This window comes from Lineus longissimus, chromosome 1 (assembly GCF_910592395.1).
Source record: "Lineus longissimus chromosome 1, tnLinLong1.2, whole genome shotgun sequence".
Lineage (NCBI taxonomy): Eukaryota > Metazoa > Nemertea > Pilidiophora > Heteronemertea > Lineidae > Lineus > Lineus longissimus.
In genome coordinates, this window is record NC_088308.1 from 5,845,185 (window position 1) to 5,862,459 (window position 17,275).

Genomic DNA, 17,275 nt, shown 5'->3' on the forward strand with positions numbered 1-17,275 from the left:
CCTTGCATCTGAGGCTAAAGGTCCTTCTGTTTCCCTCTCTGTAGCTGAAGCTTCATATGTTGGTAAAAAAACAGGTGATGCTTTGAATGAGAAATTACTGCCAAGCAGAGAGGCTCTTCATCACCTTGCTCTGTTCACGAGTGCATTGACATGTGTTGTGGTGCAGCTGTCCTCACCTTTTCTTGCATTAGTCCACTTGCTTTGGTTTACTTACAATAGTATAGGTACAAATGTACATGTACAGATCATAGAAAAAACGCTTTGTAGTAAAAATTCTCCTGTATTCTCAGTTGTACCCTTAACACCATTTACAGTTTTACCCAAAACCCAACTTGAACTTGAAGTTGATTAAACACTTGGCTATGATAGTTCAAAGTGCAGACTTCTGATCCTGCACAGGCAAGGTAGATTGTTGTTGATAATCTTTCTAGATTCATCAGACTTTCACTGTAGGTGTAATCCTGTCTGATACAGCTTGCTTCAGGCAACAACAACTGCAGTAGGCTGATCATTGATGGATTGATCAATTGGATTAGATCACCTAGGCAATACGAGTCTGTAGCCTTGGTATTGTCTCACCTACATACAGGTTTGATACTTAAGATTTTGTTGCCATGGCCATCCTTGCGCTTCTGTCTGTATCTTGCGTTTTAGTAAAGTAGTCGAAATAAGGGAGTTCAATAAGTAGTGAGCAACCACACATATGCTATTGTCATTTCTTTTCAAAGATTTTATGAGAAAAAAGTTACATGGTTAATAGGTCCAACTAATGGCCCATGCTTGTGCTATATCAGGATCAGGAAATTTGCTTTTGCACCCAGTAAGCCTCTCTTGGTTTGCATTGCAGACAACAGAACTAGACAATAAACAAACCGTAGGTGATGTCAGGCCTAACCATAGAAAATTGCTCATCTTCCTTCCTGTTCACCATAAAACATATTTACATTCTGTGCCTGCAATGTTGGACATGTTGGAGTCGCTCCAACTTTCATTTCGTTGCCAACATTATGCATATTATTGGCTTAGCATGCAGTTACCCATCAATCTATCATATTGTCCGGTTTCATAGTAAAAGTTGTGGTCTCTAGTTGAGAAGCAACAATCATTGCTTCAAAGCTTTCGGGCTACAAATTGCAAGTCAGTTGGTCGTTGAATTGCAGGTCTGTAAAACGTTTTGCGTCAGCCTCTGATAGCCATGAATAAATTTTCTCAGAACTAGGAGTTATCTGGAGGCCAGTCATCTTCCTGCTTGAGAGCTCAAACCTCTTACATTCTGGTCGACACAGTTGATAATTTCCCAAGGGGTGATTGAATTTGTTGAACTGAACATGTGCATACATGTACGTAGTTCACTTGGTTTATGCATGTAGTAGTTCCAGGTATATCCTCTCAGCTATAGCCCGTTCCCGCCAAGCTATTTACAGTATGCCAGTCCTCATTGCTGAACAATAGGTCCTCTGATGAAACACTCTAAACAAAACATGAGTTACCATGGCTACGTACACATCTGCACAGATCAAATAACTTATGACAAAAGTGTAAAATATGTTTTTTTCATACCGATATGCGACACTGGGATGTGCTCTAGAATTCAGCTTTTCTGAATGTTTGCTCCATATTGATTATGTATGGGGTATGAATGGAGTATGTTGATATAAAGGTGTCGGGGTTCCCGCTGAGCCTACACATTGCATGGAGCCAACTCGCATAGTCACATTGATTGTGACAGAATAAATAAATAATGTCGAAATTCCAGATATGATATTTTTATCATGTTCATAATCGGGAATTATCTGACAATGTGTTTGGCTGTGTCAGGACATGTTGACCTGTAATACAAAGCCGTTAGCCAATGTGCCAATATCACAATTTAGAATCAATAACCTGGCTCATGTCTGGAAATGATTTCAGGAATTGGCTTATGATAGAAAAGTGTGTTCAGTCCTTTTAATATATTGATATTTGTATTGATAAACCTCTACTGGGGAACAAGAGAGCTTATATTCTTAGAATGATATACCGGTAACAAATAATTCCTAATGATCTTTTCTTAATTGTATTCCCTTCTTTCTCATTACAGTTTTTGGGAATGGTACTGGTACAGTTGATCTTTTTGCGGTGTTAACGACTGCCGAGACAGAATGGTCAAAAGTAAGTCGTAAAAGTTTTAGAGTGGTCTGTTGCTATGATTTTGAGATTGATCCTCCTAACTTTAAAGGACTTGTTGCAGCAGGAACTGCTGGTGAATCAAGGATATTGTTCGTTTTTCACTGGCGTTTTTGAGTATTGTAACTCGCCACAAAGCCTGTGTGATGTGAGATGCCACTGAGTTTTTGGATTAGATCCGCAAGAACCTGAAAGCAACTTTATGTAATCTTCATCATGAATACCAAGGATATCAAGAACCAATTCAGGACCATCCCTTAAGGAAACAACAGTAAAAATAGCAACCTTATTGTAATTTCAACAATAAACATACAAAATTAGAACAGGTATTTGAAAGGAATCTATTTTGGATAAGGTACCATGTACCAATTTCTCGTTCCTTCATATTCAAATAGTTGTTTAAGAAATGATGGCTTCACTTCAATAGAGAAGTTTGACAGTGTCCTCACTCCCACTGCTACACTGGCCAAAGTCTCCATCCATGAATCTATAATGGGCCATGGTTGGTCCATGGATGGACCTATGATACAAACCGCTCCCATCAACCTTGTTGTATTTTGGAATTTGTTTCCAGTTGACTCAAAAAAGTGATTTTATTTTCTGTCCTCTCTTGCAGTATGTAATGCACTACTTGGGCTTCTTGATATGCTTTGCACTGGGCATAATCTTCATCATTGTGATGCCCATTGTGGGCCTGTGTTTCTGCTGCTGTCGTCTCTGTGGCAGATGTGGGGCGCGGCCAAACCCAATGGATAGCAAACACGCCAAATGTAAAAGAGTGACGTTTGGGACGTTTTTATTCATCGTCACAACCTTTATGCTGTAAGTATGATTGGATTCATCAAAGGCTCGATGTTTCCATAAACATTGTGGTAGGGACTGCAAATGTCAACGTTTCTTGGCATAAAAGATTCCTGGGGAGTAATTAAGGTTGATTGAAAGTTTACCCATTCTACAGACCTTTGTTTCAAATTTCCTCTGCCAGTATGGGCCCTATGTGCATAGAATTAATGGTGGACTGTACTGTTAATACTCATGTAATTCTAATAACTCTGGCACACAGTAATTGATGAGGGAGTAATTTCAACTTTCTATTAGTTGTATTTACGAAGATAACATGATTGTTTGGATTCAATATAAACTCATTGAACATATTAACCTGATCACGCTAATAATGTGGTTTACTCTGCTACTGGATGGAATGGTATTTAACCTGTCTAGCTCGCTCATGCTCAATTATTATAAAAGATCTCTGGCTGTTTTGGAAAAAAAGAAGAAAATGTGTCATGACATACGTCCCATCAGAATGTGCCCACCGACAGTTTTCAAACAAGTGGATGTGAAAATATTGCTTACCCCCCCCCCCCCCCCGAGCTGAAATAGGTCCTGATATTGAGAGGACTATAGGAGTATAGTATTGACACCCTGTTTTTTCCCAGTTTCCCAAACACATGAAATCTGGCCCACCTATAGCACTTCCTGTCTTCTCCCTTTAATCTCTCTATTTTCACTTCCAGTGCTGCCACTGTCTGTGCTTTTGTCACCAATGATCTCATACACAAGCAGGCATCAGATGATGACAACGGTTTTGTGGGGTCCGTCAGTAGTAACATCGAGGGGGTGGAGCAATACGTCTCAAACACTGCAACGGTAAGTTGGCCTGGATTATCAGCAGACGGTGTCAGGTCATGTAACTTTAGAGTTACCTGCCAGAACTCAGCTGAACTGCACAAACAAAATCAAAGATCAAATTGATTTAAAATATGGTACGTTTCGACCCAATTGAGCAGTCAAGGATCAGAAATTTCTTAGAAGTCTGATAAATCGGATACATCCTTTGAGGGGATGATATGACTCATTGATGGAAATCAAAACTAACTGCTAGTTTCAGAATTTCATCTTCTTTGATTTTAGGAATTAAAAACAACGGTGCTGAATAAATTCGATGAAACGAAAGCGAAAATAATCGCCGACGTGAAATGTAAGTATAGAAACAGACATTGAAAATATCCAAGAATAATGACAGAATAATGACAAAACCGAGGACATTTTATGAGGCTGCATGATGTTGTAAGAAGAACACTCTCAGTATGATTATCAGAAGTTCAATGAAGTCATGAGTCTTCGGAAGATTCATGTGTTGAAACCAAAAATACGGTTTCGACACGGAAGTGATCACACCGAAGAGGAGATTTTGATGGAGCTTTCTTGAACATGATGCCATCTTTTAGTAACAATTTCAACTGTTTTTTTCCAGCTATATCAACGAAAGTCCAAAACGATATCGGACAACTCACAAATGCTGGACCATTACTAGACAATGCTACTAAGCTTGCAGAAGGTAAAGGTTTTGAATACAAAATAAGATGATTTTGTTAATGATGATTACTATGGAAAAGTTGTTTTTATGATGGGTTCATATCATTTTTCATATACTGAATAAATTGGGTGAAAAAACCATGAGGATTATAGTTTATTTGGTATTTTTTTGCTTGACTGTACAATCAAACCTTTGAAAGCATAGCTGTAGTGGAATTCTGCCAAGAATTATTAGATGTTATATCATTGGTGGTGACATAGTCCAGCTTTTTGTGTATCGACCAATCAGAGAGCTGCTTACATGCTCAGTTTCCTTTCAGATGTAACAACCCTCAGGAAAGGTTTAGAGGTGACGCGGGATTTGACAAGTAAGCTCATAACGGATGCCAAAACCCTCGAGACTCAGCTCGGTAATGTCCGTACAGACGTGAAAGGTGCACTCGGCGCCTGCTCAACTAGTTTGTGTAACACTGTGTCAACTGAGACGGATAAACTCAAGGTCAACATCGAATTCACCAAGGTATGCCTTGCATCTATAAACTGAAGTGCCTATTACTTGTTGCAGAACATCACAGGGTTCCCGAAAAAAAAGAAATGGGTAGTAATCTATTAGAATTGATTCTTTTAGCTGTCTTGTCCATGTGAGTTTTCATTTAGTGTCTGTTTTGTAGATAAAAACATAGGGTTGTCCAAAGTCGACGACATGGATAACAAGAAAAATGACTTATACATGCAAAATCAATTTCACTGTCCCTTACTAATTTCCCTTACGATTTTTGTTGCATCGTGTAATTTTCGTCTACTTTATGTTTCATACCGTTCCTTTGTTATCACTGTATTCCAGGTTAACCAGACGGTGAGTTTAAAATAGGAGAACATTCTAACCTCACAATCCTCCTTCCGTCACAACCATATTTGTCTTTAACAGTTCATTGGACAGAATTGCCCCCTTTGGCCATTCCAACCATTCCAAATTAACGTAGAAACTTCGTATCTGGGATAATTCAAATTATTCTGGGCATGGTGGTTCATAACTAATTTTGTCACTGATGTTGGCGTTAACTTGACGTTATCTCCTTCAGTGAAGCCCTTAGACTTAAGGTCTAGTTAACTGAAACATTAGTGGCAAAACTTGTTTTTGAACAATTGGGCCCTGGCTGTACAATTCAGGTCTGTTGAAATGGTGTGCAGGTTTTCTCCTCTGTTGACTCCTACTTGCTCCATCGGACGTATTTTACATAGGCCTAGGGTTGATATATAATTCTTGTATATATGCAAATGCTGCATCTGGTACTAACAAGTCCTTCAAGAGGATTTCCCTAATGGGATAATCAGCTCAATTGCCTGTACTCTACTTCCACAGATGTAAGACCAGTTGATTAATTACTAAGAAATGAAAACTAAGGTCAAGCCAGAACATGATGTCATAACCATCAGCAAAAACATCTTACTTCACTTTAAACAAAAACTTACCTTCTCTTTGAAGTAATATGTTTTTGGTGCGAATTGGTACGTTTTTGACAGTGGGCAACTTTAAAAGTTTCGCCAACCCATAGTCTATTCAAATTGAACTTGTTGAAAGGCATTGAAATGCCATGTGCATTAAACTGGGCTTTAATTGAATATTCAAAACCGGTCTTAGATAGGTGAAACTAGAGGACGTGCTTGACAAGCATTGGCTGAAGTCTCTGCAGGTATATGCAGGCCATTGGTGGCAGTTTGTTATAGCATGTTGCTTTTCTGTTCCGATAATTTCAGTTGTTCAATGGTGAGGGGGGGGGGTAGTGTTTCAACAGAACTTCTTCTGCTACCTTATAATGTGATAGGGCTCCTATTTGGACGTATCTAATCACGTGTTTAAGAACTAGACCTAAACAGGGTCGTGCATGACTATGAATGCTGTTGTAAATCCATTGGAGATCTTCAGTATGTGTTGTATACATTTGTGATAGAACCACTCATGTTGCCTCTTGTTTTTTTCGTCACCTGGCTCATGATATCATGCCAGTTCTTCCTTATGTCTCAACAATGACTTGATTTGTAAGGAAAATCTTGATTTACAGTGATATGTTTGCCAGCAATGATATGTACATTGTGATAATATGAGCGTTAGCGTCACATAGGATGGACATATCTCGTTCACGGAGTAGATTCTATGAGCACTTGTGTCTGAGCACAACCTCCTCAGTGTGAATCTCCTAGGCCACAAGTTCTTGTCACATGATGTGAACATGCATGCAGATAGATATCTAGGAATTAAATCACGATTATTTCATTATGGTGGAAGGTATGATGCATCAGTTTTCACTCGAGGAGTATTTCTGAGACAACTTTTCCTTGTACAGTACAGTAACAACTAATCTTGCGAGGGGCTTGGTGGTGGCGCTATTTCCCTACTAACGTAACTTGTGCTTTCATGGTGTAAAAAACTGCTTGAAATGCCTCGATCTGCCTTATGCTGAAAATAATCCCCCTCTCTCCCAGCACTCCTATCAACGGTGATTCTCCTGTATCACAAGCAGTGGGAACTTTTCTGTGTGTCATTCTAACAACTGAAAGATCATTTTGTAGTTGATTAACAAAATCCATCACCCAAGTTAAACAGATCTCCCTTTCTTACATAAAAACAATTTTATGAGACTTGATAGAAAATTTATTCATCTGGCCTGGGCACAATCGGCAGGCGGGGAATCCTTCGTCAGCATGGAGATCTGATAAGCTGGGGTGATTATCATTGGTTGTTCAGGAGCAGGCGTGAATTTGCTGCAGGTCAAAGTCGCACTGGCGGATATTGCAACATTGGTAATTTGTCTTGAGGGTTGTAATAGTGACCTGATGACCGCATTAGAGCAAATTCATTTTGGATTTTGCGGCATACAAGTGTCAATTTCATTCACCTGATGCATACAACACACACGTGTGACACAAAATTAGGGACCGATCAGCACCTGTGTGGCATGCATCCTGTGTTAAAATTTCAATGAAAGCACTTCTTTGCAGATTTGTATAGATGATAATCATCTCGTGGTCAACACAGAGTTTAGAAAATTTCGATGAAACAGCACAATCGCATTGATGGATCCCAAGCCAAACTGTTCATTTGTGTCTAGTAACAAACTGCTGATCATACTGTACTCATCGTCATCTGTCCACTTTGTTTTAAGGTGTGATTTATATCTCAGTGTTTCCCTCTGTTTTTTTAGCTGGCCAACGTTGATGGAGTTATCCAGAAGTTAAAGGATATTGAGGGCAAAAATATCACAGCAGAGATAAATAAGGTAAGTTTAATTTGTACCGTTTAGGAAAAATCAAGTTTGAGAGAGATTCGCCAGCGGAAAAAACAACGACGATGTCAGACGACATATACTTGTAGGTACCTACATAAATACCCTATTTCGACAGCGCTCATTTCAAGCAGGTGCTTGCTCACAGTGCTTTCCATATGGTGCTATTACGTGGAACAGTGATGGCCATATGCAGATAGTGCGTTAAAATATAGGTCAAGATAAATTTCCCTCTGTTGCGTAAAAATGAAATCACTCGGCATATGAAATCTTTGTTGTCCCGAGATGATGTCGGTTATATATATTTCAGGGCAAAGCAGACTACAATGAAATTTCTGCCAACATTTCAAAGAGCGTCCAGTCGTACATTAATCGTAAGTGTTTTGAAGTTGGAAATTTTATTCGAACACCACTGACTGCAGTCTTGATTCAAAGTCCTCAACCTTGATCATACAAAGTAAATAAAAGCTCTGTTTCCCAGAGACCAAGCTAAACATATGGACACTTTAAAATTGACTTGAGTTTGGGACACCCTGTATTCACTGGTGTTAAATTTCTATGAAGAAGGCACCAATTCAATTGAATGGGGCAGCTGTGGCTGAGAAATCATTTGCCTGTGACTATTATCAAGTGGACAGTCATTGTTTATGAGGATGTGAAAAATGACTTGCATAGGATTTGTGCTAGAATTACAATGTAGATTAGGTGTTGTCACTGACCCCAAATTTCCTAAGTGTACAAAAATAAATAAGACGCAGAAAATTTTAGAAGGGAGCATAGTTTACTGTTTACGATACACTCTGTTTACTGTAGTTCATTGGCATTCACTCTACCGCTGCAATGAGTTCTTTTGTACACCATGATGCCACTTCCCATTGTGTCACACTATAGCAGCAGTGCTGCCATCTAGAATTTGTTTTTGTTTAGGTCATAAATTGCAAATACCTGCATATAAACTAAAACTAAGTGATAAAATGCTAATATCTTTTAACTAAAATGTTGTTTCAGTGACAATATACAATGTGTCGAAAGAACTAATCTTAACGTCATTCCATTTGGTAGTTTAAGCTGCAAAAATCTGTGTGAATCTAAATTTCCTTGACCAAGTATTGAGTGGTACTAAAATTGTACTAGTGATCAATGGTGCCTTCATCTTCATAGGCGCATAGCCTAGGCCTACAATACATGGCACTCGGGTCAATTCCCGAGTGGTCTTTATTTATGTCACCTCACAGATTGTTCGCAATTTGTTGGGGTTAAATTGAAAGGAAAAAGATAGATGAGAATTTTGAAGCAAAATGTGATGATGATAAAGGAATTCATAGAATTCCCCTTTGGATGCCACTTACCAAAATGAAGTGGCTGAAGACATTGTGTACGCCCCCGCCCCCCCCCCCCCATTGTGTCACACTATAGCAGCAGTGCTGCCATCTAGAATTAGTTTTTGTTTAGGTCATGAATTGCAAATACCTGCATATAAACTAAAACTAAGTGATAAAATGCTAATATCTTTTTACTAAAATGTTCTTTTAGTGACAATATACAATGTGTCGAAAGAACGAATCTTAACGTCATTCCATTTGGTAGTTTAAGCTGCAAAAATCTGTGTGAATCTAAATTTTCTTGACCAAGTATTGAATGGTACTAAAATTGTACTATTGATTAATGATGCCTTCATCTTCATAGGCGCATAGCCTAGGCCTACAATACATGGCACTCGGGTCAATTCCCGAGTGGTCTTTATTTATGTCACCTCACAGATTGTTCGCAATTTGTTGGGGTAAAATTGAAACCAAAAAGATAGACGAGAATTTTGAAGCAGTTGTATAGAGAAACTCCTCTGACACAGATATTGTATTCAGGTAATTCAGCTTGAATGAAATTGTGAAAATGGGTTCATTTGCATTTGCATTTCAGAGTCTGAAACAGCCATCAATGACATTAAGGGGAATATAGAGCAGCAGCTGACCAAAATGAGTGATATGTTGTCGGACATGACAAAACAGTTGGAGACTGCCAGACAGACAGTCGAGAAGTTTAAACCCGAGGTCAAGAAATATGGCGACTATGTGTAAGTGAAGTAATCGTTTACTAGAAACTTAATTACACCCAGATACAAAGAAAATGGTGACGTAAACTTCACTGTATATTCGCTTCTAATGGGTTTATAGTATACGAGGCTGTTTATAACTTGACCCAAAATCACCTTAATAATCAATTTACCTTGGAGCCATGACTCACAGAACTAAGGCCAAGGCTGTGGCACCCAAGGTCTTAAACGACTTTGTTCATGTTGCCTAGGCAAAAAGGTTGATACTTCATTGGGAGGATAGCAATGCCAGGGATTGGTAAGTGTAACTGCATATTTGTAAGTTTCACTGCAACGTCTAACGAAAATAATCATTTCTACTTCAGGATGTACGGTGGTATTGCCCTGAGCTGCATCCTACTCCTGGTCGTCCTCCTGAACTTCCTTGGGCTGATGTTCGGAGCATGCGGTGAGAGACCTTACGAGGATGCACGGGCCTGCAACAAGGGGGTGGGCGCTGACTTCCTGATGGCGTGAGTATCAATAGCGTTGTTGTGTTCTATTCCTTTTTTGCAGTTAAACAATTCTTGAGCAAATCCTCGAGACACTGTAAGAAGGGGGTAGATATTAATTTTTGGGGTCTAGAATCCCGACTAAGGGCCTTCCTGATAAAACTTGCCAAATGCGTATTGTACATCACGAGGTGTAGAACTGGTTTGTCTTGAGACTACTCCCTAGAAAGGGGTCTGATCTGCTCCCTGGAAAGGGGTCCTGAAGCTTTGACAATGTCCTGTGGTGTCCACCCCTGACCTTTTCGAAGTGGCAGAACAAAAGTTTCTGGCATTTTCGAGGTAGGGATGCCTTCCAAACTTAAGGTATGAGCATGGGCCTTTACCCTTTGATAGAGTTTGTGCCCGGGGCCTCTGGGGAAACCTGTTGTTGTGACAGTTCTTGCAAAGCACATGGTCAGTATAAAACACTCATTATAAAATTTGACCTGTATGATTTCAGTGGGGTTGGATTCACATTCCTTTTCTGTTGGCTCCTGATGCTGATGACCATGATCCTGTTCATTATTGGCGGACCTGTGGAGACCGAGGTCTGTCGGCACTTGGTTGATCCAATCAACAGTTCGCAGATTGAGGTGAGTAAATTTGCCGAGATGAACAGAAAGGTAGTTATGTACAATGCCGAACCAACAACACTTTGAGAAGAAATTGAGATGAGAGTTTAAATTCGTATCCAGTATTAGATAGGAGTTACATGTGCCATTGTGACTTTTTTTCAACGAAACCAACCAGCTTATCAAAAGGCTCAATGATTTTCTCCATGTTTGCAGCAAATTGATGAGTTCTTGAACCTTGGCCAGTACATTTTCCCGGGAAAGAATACCGAGTTGAGCGTGCAGGAAGTCCTAAAGTGAGTTCTGCCAAGTTTACATTTGTAAACTTTTTACCCAATCCATCCTCAGGCTGACCCCCCCCACAAATTCACCCAGCTCACATTAACCCATTAAATTAACTGAAGTAGACAATAGACCAGTCATTCGATGTCTTAGTTTGTCCAATTGATTTTTGTTTGCATTCGTATCTGCACATCTTATAACAGGAAGAGCATCCACTATTGGAAGGCACCAAAAATATTCTTATCAATATTACTTCTCTGAGGTCATTTCTAAAAGGGTGTTAAGTGATTGCAGAAAAAGAAGTATTGATATGCTGTAGTGTGTGTTGTGACACGATTGTTTGGTAATGTTTCAGGAAATGCAGTGAAGATGCTGCCATTTACAGCGCCCTCAAGTTGAAGAATTTGTTGGACGTCAGCAAGATCATCGACGATGCTGTAAGTCAGTTATTCATTGAATCCACTGGACACCTGTCGATTTTTTTGCCCGCTAGAAAATGCTATAGTGCATTGCTTTGTACATATATGTGTACGTCAAATTTCTCCTGGGTCACCGTGAAAAACAGACATCCAAGATGGCAGACGGCTGGTAATTTCTATTAATACTACATTAAACTTGAGTGTATTCTGGTTAAGGGTGACTTGGATCCGAAGCAGTTGTGGGTTTGAACCAAGGTCTGGTCATCACTTTTTTATTTGTCCCCCCTGCAGATTGAGCACAGTTGAGTGAGACGTACTCGAGGTATGGAAAAACAGATTAATATAAAAACCTGCGATTATTTGACTGTAGATACTATGCAGTCATATAGGGGAGTGTCCCATGCGATTTTTGGCATAACTTGATGTGGTTAACACCACTATCATCATTTCTCATCTTTAAGTTCCAATTTCCTTTTCCAGATGAAAACAGTAGACCAAGAAGTTGATAAAATCGCAGCACAAATTAAGAACGTGAAGATTGATAACATAGTGTTGCTTCCGCCGGATGCCGATAAACTGCTCACCGATGTAGTCAACTCAGATTATAGTACCATCAACTTCCAGGACTCCTTGGATGAAGTAAGTTGGCTATAGTGTGGTTAGAGATGTACCTAATTGTACCATATTCATTATTTAGTGATTGATCAGAATACAATGTCTCATGATATACTGACTGGGGAGCACGGTGGCACAATGGTTGAGCATCGGCCCTCTGATCAGGAGGTCCTCGGTTGCGATACCCAGCCAGTGCCACTACCTTCAACAGGCCTGAAATGTCCTTGCGTGCGCTAGATTGTGGCTGTCCTTGGTTCTCCAAAAAGGGTTCTGGATAGGCTGGGTAAAAATGGGTGCGATTGTAAAGCCCTTGTGAGTGCAAGATTATGTCCTTGTGTGAGCTAGATTGTGACTGCCCTTGGTTCTCCCAGAAGGTTTCTGGATAGGCTGTGTTATAATGTGTGCAATTGTAAAATGCTTTGAAACCGTAGATGGTACAGTGAAAAGGGCTATATATAAACTCACTATTATCATTATCATCATTGACTGTTCTTCTATCCAAAAAGATTGCTTTCGTCATTTTGACTTAACCTATACTATTTATTTTTCAGCTTAAGAAGCAGCTCCTTAGTATTTCACTTTCTACCTACATCACAGCGCTTGAAGGAGTAAAAGGTGAACCAGGGGTAAGCATGTTTACCAATACTGTAGAAATCGTTAGGCGAGTGAAAGTTTGAATCGTAGATGTATCTACAGGCAATATGTAATATTGCAGGAAACGTTAACTTAAGATGATTTAAACTGCTCTGCCATACAGAGTGCTTTGTACAATTGAAGCGTTACAGTCTCTGTTATAGTGGCCAGTAGAACTTCTCTATAGAGGACACCCTCGGGGAACCACAAATGATATTTGTAAAGGAGAGGTGTCCTGATTTGAGATGACAAATTGAGTGGAAACGATTAATTCAGGATTAAACGCAGTGTAATGAGAGATAGGGTGTCCAGCTAACAGATGTGTCTGCTAAGGAATGTTCCACTTTATTTTTCCTGAGGTACGTTGTAATGAAAATATAGCATGCCATGTTCTGAAACTCTTTCAAGTTTGACACATACCTGACCTATTTTTGTCGTTTATAAAACTTCCAGGTGGACCAAGCTAAGATACAGACCAGCATCACCACCCTCAATGATCTGAGCAAGGATTCAGGACTTATCAAGACGATGAACACAGATATTGTAAGTATGCTTTCCTGTGGATACGAAATGATAAAAATAATGCTCTTCGCAGAACACCTGCATTTATTTGCTTCGGATGGGCCGTTGTTGAAGTCTAGGGCAGACATATATTCCTTGCTCTTATCATATCCCGAGACTTGATATTCCTGAAGTGTCCATTCTGTATCAATGATATTTACCAAAAGGGTCAAGGCATGTACTAGGTTTCTAATCATTGCCTCTTTTTCTTCAGGATGCCCTCAAAAAACAGATGACCGACCTCTCATCGGCAAACATTCAGGTGAGGTGCTCTCTCTGCTCATTTAACATTTTAACCCTTTAAGGACCAATAGATTATGAATCATCGCACGCTGACGGTTCCTAATTTCATATCATACCAGAAAAATTTGACTGTAATTTGAATTTTTTAAGCCCTTGAATTGATCTAAAGTTAGTATTTTGAGATCTTTCCTCTGATTACCTGAAATCATCTTGTTTTGCAAAACCTTTCCAAAGATATGAAAACTTGCTGTAATTTTCAACCAACCTGCTTTGGGTCATTAATAATCCTTTGTTTATTTTCAGACCAGTGCAGGCGATCTGAAAACCGGATTAGAAAATGCGCAATTGAATATAAATACTAATTTCGGCACACTCATCGCGAAGGTAAGATGTTGAAAATCTGTTGTTTGCATGAGCTATACTCGAGAACTTCTGACGAACTACAGTGGAACCCCGGTAACACGACCACTCATGGGACCGTGGTCGGAGTGGTCGTGTTACCGGGGTGGTCGTGTTAGCGGGGTTGGGAATCCCCAGACGAAATACATGATTATTTTTCCCGCCAAAATTGCCGACTGCATGGCGTGTGTACGCTGTACTACCATAGCAACGCTGCCTGATTGAGATGATGCACGCTCCAAAGTTTTGTTATCATGCCTCGCAAGAACAGTTCGTCGATAAAATTACATGTTACATTCTCAGAATGAGTTAGAAAAGGTAATTTTGTAACTCATTTTATCCACAAAGTTTCATTATCTGCCCGACGTGACGCATTTGCGGGCAATTTGGTGAATCATCCTCCATGTACCCGACTGTTTGTGACGATTGAAGTAAACTTGTCGTATGATTCCACGTGAATGATGAGTTGAGTAATGCTACAGTTTTAATCAAATCTATTTTCAGTCAAAATATTTAAAGAAATATAAAATGATACTGTCGTAAATCAACCAAGTTCTCCATATCATAAAACATTCAAACGTCTCGCAAGCTTGTTATTGTCATAAGTGTGGTCTTCAAACTACCCGCCGTTTTTTTAAGTTCATATGCAAATCACGCAAATCACATGATTTTGCTGCTGCTGAGTGCGCATGTCTGGTACTGAACTGGCTCAGTAATGAAAACAAACCATGAAAACGTTAGAAAAGGAAAGTTTATTTATTCATTTACACTTATACAATTGATCATACCTGCAAAATCACATTGTATTTTTTGTTTTCATATGTATTCCCATGGCCATTGTCCCCGTCTTAACAAAGCTTGGCAGCGAGGTGCTAATTACTATGCCGCGGTCGCGACCGATTACGGCAATTAGGCCTGGTGGTCGGGTTAGCGGGGTTGATTTTCAGTTTGGGACCGGCCAAGCCAGTGGTCGCGGTCGGGGTACCGGGGTGGTCGTCTTAGCGGGGGTCTCTTAATGGTAATTAGAGAGGAAACCATTCGGGACCGGAGAATCGTGGTCGCGTTAGCGGGGTGGTCGCGTTACCGGGATGGTCGCCAACCGGGGTTCCACTGTAATGTAAATTGTGAAATATTTGATAGAAGAGCAGGATTTGTGACCATGCTACTCCAAGCCCTATATATGAGAAACTGATCAGATGCAAGAACCTTGGTGGTCAAGATGTATGCCGTCTAGAGTTAATCAGAACTGACCTTCAGTGAAAAAGACTCCCGGTTCTGACATAACTTAAATGCATCTCACCACGTTGGACGAAACCTTGATTTCAGTATTCTAGAACAAAATCGCCCCCCTCCCCTCCCACATGCTCACAGCATTGCCAGATATTGGAGAATAATACAATATAAATAAATCAAGCAACTGGTTGAGGTACCCTTTGAGCATTCTTAGACCAGGCTCGATTCGAGTTTTTCACGAAAACATCATTTTGCAATTTAATGGCTTCCTATTTTGCATTTGTTTTCATGATTCCCTATTTCTTTCCAGGCTGCCAATTCAACTGCAGTTTCCATAAAGCAGAATGCCAGGGTGCTAGGAAACCAACTTGTTTATGAGGTGAGCTACCGTTTCAAAATTGTGAGGTGAAATACTAGTCAAATGTGTGAACTGAGTTAGAGTGTCGTGTGTGGGCATAGAATAATTTCTGTGGTGAGGCAATTTTCCTGAGGGTTTTATGGGCATTATCTCGGCCTTGAGAAGCTGTGACAGAGCTAGCTGTCTAGTCAGCATAAAAGTGCCCACTCATGCCCGGGTGGACTAATCCTATAGAAATGTGGGACAATGCAGGCTGGGCTTCAGGCACTTCTCATAGGCCGTCCGTGACTGCAAAAAAAGGCCTCCCTAAAAAAATTATTTGATATTTTCAAATCTTCTCTTCTCTCATTCCAGTTGGAGAATAATATAGGCAAATGTAAACCGTTATATGATTCATTGATGGGACTCATCAACACCACATGCAAGAAAACACTCAACCCACTCGTAAGTACACATAGAATCCAAGTTATATCCTGGTTACAGACAATCCGAGTCCTTTGGGGCTAGTTAGAATTGCGGGGTGAAAGGATTAGAGGGTTGAAAGATGCTCGTTTCGCCCCTCAATTTTCATCAGCCACAACGAATTCCTGCGAGTCAATTCTGTTATTTCCTGTGGCATGTAACGGGTGTATTAACTTGAATCACCGCACTTGCATCACCTGTTGAAAAATAACACTCTTCTATATTAGATATCAGTTCTCACTCTCAGATGTCAACTTATTTCTCCTTCACCCGTAAATATCTCGCCCTGATATTCCAATGTTTGCATTTCATTTCAGAATGGATTCTGGTTTGCATTTGGCTGGTGTTTATTCTTCTTCATTCCAAGTCTGATATTCAGCGTCAAGTTGGCGGGTTTATATCGCAAGACAGAAAAATACTCCGCTAAAGAGTTTGATGACGCGTAAGTAAAGAAACACTTAAATTTAACTTGCTCCTGTTCTCAACAGGGTAGACATGGACGATAGAAGCACTGCTCGTGTTTGCTTATGTTTGTTTAACATTTGTCTTATCCCCAAGTGCACCCGGAGAAATGTCACCCATCCCACCGAATTGGGCAGAAAGTCAGGCCTAGTATTGAGTAATCACCGACAATATAAAATCATGTCAGTTTCGGTCCACTTCAGATTAAAAGAAAGTAAGGTTCGTTAAACATTGTCAATTTGGCAACGATTTAATTCAAAATACATCCAACAACTCTCATGAAGCATGTCAAACGGAAAAATGTGTTGTCTTAAAGACCTTGATGTTGTTAAAAGCTTGCGATTTCCTCCGAACATAATTACAAATATCAATGGCACGGCAGACGATGGGAATAGTCTCAAAATAAAGCTTGATGCTCAACTGAATGTCATAATATCATAATTGTTATCGGATTTAACGTTGCACTGATGAGCTCAGTTGATTGAACATTTGATTTTGAATCATATCAATTTTGGTGTGAAAGTTTATGAGCAATTTTTAGCTTACATGTGCAAGCTTATAACAAATATATTTGAGTATTGGTATGGATACTATGGTAGTTGCTTCCTTCGGTGAACTAGTGGTTCACCATATTTCTAATTTGTTTGAATGAGGGAAAATCCCGGTACGGCAGAGCCAGAGGATATT

At 39.8% G+C, this 17,275-nt stretch overlaps 1 protein-coding gene across 21 annotated transcripts in view; it reads left to right on the forward strand.

The window, feature by feature from the left end:
• The window catches only part of LOC135486677 (prominin-1-A-like), a 52,433-nt gene that overhangs the window by 13,889 nt on the left and 21,269 nt on the right, over positions 1–17,275 (forward strand). For 20 of the 21 annotated variants that reach the window (XM_064769684.1, XM_064769703.1, XM_064769724.1 and 17 more), the window contains exons 2-23: positions 2,081–2,151; positions 2,783–2,988; positions 3,684–3,816; positions 4,081–4,147; positions 4,424–4,507; positions 4,806–5,005; positions 5,330–5,341; positions 7,689–7,763; positions 8,080–8,143; positions 9,687–9,840; positions 10,185–10,331; positions 10,810–10,942; positions 11,138–11,217; positions 11,559–11,640; positions 12,103–12,261; positions 12,789–12,863; positions 13,324–13,413; positions 13,646–13,693; positions 13,978–14,058; positions 15,617–15,685; positions 16,019–16,108; positions 16,444–16,568. In XM_064769684.1, the coding sequence (XP_064625754.1) occupies positions 2,081–2,151; positions 2,783–2,988; positions 3,684–3,816; positions 4,081–4,147; positions 4,424–4,507; positions 4,806–5,005; positions 5,330–5,341; positions 7,689–7,763; positions 8,080–8,143; positions 9,687–9,840; positions 10,185–10,331; positions 10,810–10,942; positions 11,138–11,217; positions 11,559–11,640; positions 12,103–12,261; positions 12,789–12,863; positions 13,324–13,413; positions 13,646–13,693; positions 13,978–14,058; positions 15,617–15,685; positions 16,019–16,108; positions 16,444–16,568 (2,245 nt within the window). The remainder of the gene's footprint in view (positions 1–2,080; positions 2,152–2,782; positions 2,989–3,683; positions 3,817–4,080; positions 4,148–4,423; positions 4,508–4,805; positions 5,006–5,329; positions 5,342–7,688; positions 7,764–8,079; positions 8,144–9,686; positions 9,841–10,184; positions 10,332–10,809; positions 10,943–11,137; positions 11,218–11,558; positions 11,641–12,102; positions 12,262–12,788; positions 12,864–13,323; positions 13,414–13,645; positions 13,694–13,977; positions 14,059–15,616; positions 15,686–16,018; positions 16,109–16,443; positions 16,569–17,275) is intronic. The other variant, XM_064769694.1, reaches the window with a different exon arrangement.